Raw genomic sequence first — 5,979 nt, 5'->3', positions numbered from 1 at the left:
AGAATAACTACACCTTTAATAACCAATAGTAAATTATAATAATAATATAATAACATAACTATGTCAGAAAAAGAAAATATTCAAACTTACCACACACAACAATGCATGGCGTACTTGGAAGTTCCGCACAGTTCACTTCAGAGGGCAGGATTGTTTGATCCAGTTTATGGAACATCTGGTCTTCTTCCTCATTGAAATATCTAACAAGTAGTTGAAGAAACCCAGCAGCACTGACATCTGCAACATTCTTGCTTGATGCTTCCATTTCTCTGAAGATGGTCTCCATCTTCCCTGTCTTGTCACTGGTCTTGAGGTATGAAATAACCCTGGCATATTTGTTTTCCATGGCTTTGTTATCAATGTCCATGCCTGTAAGCTCTTTGAAATGAGTCTTCATGCCAGTTATTTCAAATAAATATGGCCAATCGTTTATCAAATCAGAGGTCTCAATTCCATTGATAATGTCTTTTCTCTGAGTGAAGAAAGTGGTCCTCATCATTTTCTCAATACATTTCGTGTCACGGCATCTTTCTTTGTACATTTTCTTTAACTGTTCTTGTGCTTGCTTCTGGGATTCCAGTGTTTCATCAGTTGGTAGACGCATTGGTTGCCAATTAATGCATCCATAGGTGTCTAGTCTTCTCTTCCTGGGTGGGGTATCCTCTCCTTCACTGGTGCTAATAAGTTGTCTTTTTAAGGAAAGTGGAGTGCTTCCTCTCTTCAAGTTATCCACCCTGCTGAGCATCTGTTTTGTGAGTGAGTCATATCCACTGCCCACAATTTCACCTTCAATGACATCAGTGAATGCCACAGGATACACCTTTGCCATCTTTCTTGCGATCTCACTGAGGTGTTTCTTTGCGGGTGTTGGGCATATTGTTAAGATTTCACTGATAATCAGCCGTATCATTTCAAGTCTGTCACTCTTTGTTGGTCGCTTCCCTTCTTCTAATTTTCTGATGAGCTCAGATGGCAACTTCTTCCATGGAATTTCAAAATTGAAATGCCAGCTGTTGTCAGACGGTCGACGAGGTGTGCAACCTATACTTGAACTAGATGTTGACCTTGGTGAATTTGAACTTGCTGAGCTGTAGCCACCTGAAAGGTTACAGATGAAAATATGATGATACAACATGCACTGCAAAGCCAAACAATTTCATACCAATTTTTGGGGGCTTAGTTTGTTTTTTAAACAATCACAGAAAAATTACACAAAATTATGTTCTGTTTAGTTATGTAGTGGAGCAACACAGACATGGTGCCCTTTTATTTTTAGAATAGTTAATGGCCATATGTAGAGAAGATACATACTTGCCAAATAGTGAAACTTCAGACAAGACTAATGATAAGTTCAAAGACCAAAAAAGTCACATTCTGTGCAATAGGCATGGACTCACCAGAAGGAAACATCTCATCAGGCCGTGTATGAGGACTGTCACAAGACTGTTGGTTGCTGGGAAGACTGTCCAACGCATCTCTTTGGCCTTAAAAGACACACAATAGTGGAGTTATGTCTTGTTTATTTTTTTTGCCACAGTAACAACATAAACCTTTATTTGGAGATAATAAGAACACCAGAAAAAGCATATATCATATATATTAGCATATATCTAATGTTCTTAATATTAAAAGTTGCATTAAGTACAAACACATACTTGTGGTTTTAAAATGGGAAATAAGTTTCCTTGCTTCCACTGGCTTCAGGACATGAAGAAGGTCACTTTCTTGAATGTAGTTCAAGTCTTCAAGGTCGTGAACTCCTAATTCTTGAAGAGCCTCGAGCAAAGGGTCAAGTTCCCTTAGTTTTGGGAGTGTTGAGGTAAGGAAAGAGGAAAGAGCACTCTGTGTATCCATAACTATACAGGAGAGAAAAGACACATTGATAGTTTTCTTTACTCTGTATCAACAACGCTGTGTTTCAGTGAAATGACTCTTGTCCCAAAAAGCTTGTACTCAGGCAATGGATAATAATCCAGTTTGAGCTCTCCTTTCACACACTTCATGGTCTGCCTTGCCTCTTTCACTTCATAAAGTCCAAACTCCGCTAAATATGACACATTATGAGGTGTAACAATAAAGTACACATGCTTCTCCTCCTTCACCAGTATAAGCTGAATTTGTCCGAATTCGGTTGACTCACCGTGGCTCAGACAAAGAAAGAACCCCTTTCTGTATTGAGTGCCTTTCCACTGTACCTCTGTACTTGCCACAACATTGGTTTCCTTGACCAAAGTTTCTCCAACAGCAGTGCGCACTGCATTGCTGTACAGTTCAGCATGGAAAGGAGTGGAGTTCTTCACCACCAATGAAGGTGCAAAAAAAGAGCCTGCATGTAAGTAGGCTTGTAGTAGCTGGTGGTTTCTGGCAAGTGTTTGACATACATTTTTGAAATTTTGTGTTCTTCGCACACATCTTTTGAAGTATGAATGCTTGCTCTCGAACCTCATTGTCCACAACCGCATGAGAGGGCCAAATTTCAGTATCAGTGCAGGGTAGTGAGTGAGGTAATGGTGCTTTGGTCTCAATTTGTGCGCAGGAAACATTTCTTTCCTTGCCTCTAGATAGTCACGTATCTGAACATTGAGCAGAGCAATCTGTGGTGCTGATATTTTAGGGGCACAAATTAATTCCACTACCTCTTTCAGTTGGACAGTCAGCTGCCATACTGGATTCTCTGTATCTGTGATCCTATCCCCGATTATAAGAGGGAGAAGTCTCAGCAAAGACCAGTTTTCTGCTGCCTGTCCACCTAGTTTTACACCCTTTTCAGAAACTTCTGAGGGTGTAGAATTACCATCAGATCCCTGATAGCCAAACTGCCTAATCCTACGATTAAGTTGGGAATATGTGAAGAATTTCTTCACCTTGACAAAGTAGTTTATGTAAATGGCAAGGTCATATGCCACAACACCCTCAAACAAATCATGGCCAATACAGGGTGGGAGGCCTGGCTGGCAGACATGGAAAAAAGCCAGAGAGTTAAAGATCGAGTCAAATTTCAAACCTCTGACTTCACTTACATCATCATTGTGCAGCTCTTGTATAGTGTCATTGTAGTCTTGTACTGTGCGGATGGATGCATTGTGTTCAAAGTCGTCTAGCTTATCTCTGGTAATGTGACAATACCGGCAGAAATAGCGCGATGTACTGAAGTTTTCTGTGAAGCCACCGATATTATGCGAACCCAAGTTATCCCCAGCAATGCAATAGAGTGTTGCTTTCACAGTGTTTCCACGTATATTCAGACCATTTGTCTCCAGTTCTCTGAGATCTGATAACAATGGAGAGAACACTTTCTCATGGCCAAAATGCTTGAAATCAGCCTCTCGACACAAGAGCAAAAGCTGCATGTTATCAACGGTGGATCGACGAAAAGGATTAAAGTTTGCAAGAGTGAAGTAGACCCCAAGCATTTTGTGTTTTTTCTTTGCAGAGCCAATGGGATTAACCACCTCGAAAGCATCTTGATACAGTATCACCTTTAAAGTGAGACCTGACTCTGAAAACAGAGGATTGGATTTGAATAAAGATCCATCACACACATCGTTAAAAATACGAGGTGCACTCTCATTCCCAGTTGTAGAACATTCTTCCCACACAGCAGGATCTTTTAACAGAGCTGTTAATGTATCTTTTATGGGAATGTACTGAGCATTTCGCTCTTTTCTGTTTTCATCAAACCCCAAAAAAACTGTCTGTGGATGCACATAGGCAAAATTCTCCTCAAAATACTGCTTTCTCTTGTACTCTGTAGAAAGTGCAGAGCTACAGGATGAATGCATATCTATGTCATCTAGGGTCGTCAAAACATCTTTAATTTCTGTCTCTGTTAGTTTAGTTTTTGCATGAAGAGATACTTTAAGTTGATTCTTTGTGTGTTGCTGGCAAACACCACTGAGACTATTAATTTCTTCTACAATCAACTGTATTGTAGAGGAGGGGATGAGGTGCTTTGCCTGCAACTTCATGTAAAACATGCATAGGTTTCTCATGTATAAGCTCTTCATTTGTGCAGGATCCAGTGTAACCTCACCAGGCCCATCATCAACTGCCCCTTCATCTGACTGGCTTTCAACAACAGAAAACTGAGGCTCACTAGGAGCTGAAGGAAGACAGTATGCACCAGAGACATGAAGAGCTGTGGAATGTTTGTGCTTTCTAGATAGGTGGGACGTTAAAGATGATTTCACTGAAAAAGTCTTATCACAGTTTTTGAATGGGCATTGCACCTCCTCTCTTTTTGAAGCATGAGATTTCAGGTGACACAAAAGATCTTTCAGATCAATCAACTCTTTCTTACAGTGAGTAAGTTCACATTTAAATGGTCCCTGCAAAGTCTCACACTGTGACACAGAAGATGCCTGCTTATGATGACGGTAAACATGGCATTTAAATGCATTATAATTTCTAAAGTGAGACTTGCAACCTGTTATGCAACATGCATACTGGTAATGAGCCTCATTTCTGTGTAGCTCTTGATGTTGAACATAACCTTTTAAGGTTTTCACAGAAACACCACACCTGTGACAAGTGTATTCTTGGACCATGGCAAAACACTCACCTCTTCAGATTACTTTGAGGTCAGCAAAATCTGTTGAGAGACAGAAAAAAAAATATATTTGAGTGCATAGGCAATCTTAATTGAGAAAAAAAATACAAATAACTTATATTGGAAACTATTGTGTGCAAGTAACGTTAGTTAAATATGTAAAACAGTTAACACTATCTCAACCTAACGTTACATTATAACGTTAGTGAGCCAACACTTCACTCATAACATTGGCACTGTTTAACGTTACACTAACACGTTAACGTCGACTTTCAGGTCACAACACAAGTTATAGAATTAGCACGTTTGCAAAGCTGGAGTAAAGTCAAAGATGGTAAATGATTAGCACTAACAAGCTAACATTTATGCTAACTAAAGTTACCATGCTTGAGTTGGTAATGTTAACGTTAGTTATACAGTTTATATTTCGGGCTTACGTACCTTGTAGTTCTTGTTTACTTGCAGACTGTGAGTGGTATCTTTTGCATCCTGAATATGGCACAACGCGTTGCACAAAAAAGTCGCTCACTTCCAAACTGTCTCAAGCAAACACTATGAAAACGAAAAAACAGCCGCGCTCCTCTCTGGCTCACAAATGTGTCTGTAACGGTCTCTCTGGGCTGTTTCGCGCTTTCTAACGTAACCCCTCCCACTCAAACGTTGCCGTTGTTCTTTAAAATTATTGGACGTTTCACCTATTTTTTTTTAAGTTTCACATGTTTATAGTCATGTGTCCCAAAATCTCCTGCTCCTGACTTTGCAGTTTGCCAGTTTACACGTGATATGGGAAATAAACAAAGCCTGCAGTGTGAATGTAGTTTAACAGTTTTCTTTTTTTTTTCTTTTTTTTTTTTTTTTTATATATATTTTTTAACAACCACAACAGTGCTTGACTGATGCATCCATGTCCACATAATGCCCAAACAACAAACCAGCAGGGCTTGCCATCATATCAAGTCATATTGTCCCATCACAACTACCTTTCAAGAGTTGATGTTTTAATGAAAGTAATCATGCTATGTAGGAAAACAGGAAATACATATGTATGAAAATCAAGACCTGTATAAATTTGTTTCTGTCAGGTAAAAGTATCTCCATTTAATCAGAGCTACCAGAGCTTTGCGATAATAAGCATTAGTCAAGTCAGAGTTCAGAGGAAATGCCAGATGCAAAACACACTTCAAAAGTGCACAGAAATTGTACATAAATATATTTGACATTTTACTTATTTAGCTTACGCTTTTATCCAAAGTGACTTACAATTGTTATATATCAGAGGTCACATCTCTGGAGAAACTAGGTAACCCATTTTGTTCAGGGCATAATATCACGGTGAGATTTGAACCCAGGTCTCTCAGGGATCTTTCCCACGGCCCTGTGTTCCCACATTTCTAAGAATCTTTTTTTTTTTTTTTTCAGAAAATTTAGAA

At 39.2% G+C, this 5,979-nt stretch overlaps 1 protein-coding gene across 1 annotated transcript in view; it reads right to left on the bottom strand.

Moving 5' to 3' along the window:
- Positions 1-5,199, bottom strand: part of LOC308696719 (uncharacterized protein) — a gene marked incomplete at its 3' end in the record, with an annotated part of 9,004 nt that extends 3,805 nt beyond the window's left edge. The window contains exons 1-5 of the mRNA XM_081375611.1: positions 4,991-5,199; positions 4,562-4,591; positions 1,656-1,856; positions 1,398-1,484; positions 115-1,098 (exon numbers count right to left, since the gene is read on the bottom strand). Of these exons, the coding sequence (XP_081231737.1) occupies positions 115-1,098; positions 1,398-1,484; positions 1,656-1,854 (1,270 nt within the window). The 5' untranslated portion in view covers positions 1,855-1,856; positions 4,562-4,591; positions 4,991-5,199. The remainder of the gene's footprint in view (positions 1-114; positions 1,099-1,397; positions 1,485-1,655; positions 1,857-4,561; positions 4,592-4,990) is intronic.
- Positions 5,200-5,979: the final 780 nt, after the last annotated feature.

Source organism: Scardinius erythrophthalmus, assembly GCF_964197995.2.
Source record: "Scardinius erythrophthalmus genome assembly, chromosome: 9".
NCBI classification, from domain to species: Eukaryota; Metazoa; Chordata; class Actinopteri; order Cypriniformes; family Leuciscidae; genus Scardinius; species Scardinius erythrophthalmus.
The sequence above is the reverse complement of the archived record's forward strand: the minus strand, read 5'-3'. Positions and strand labels throughout refer to the sequence as shown.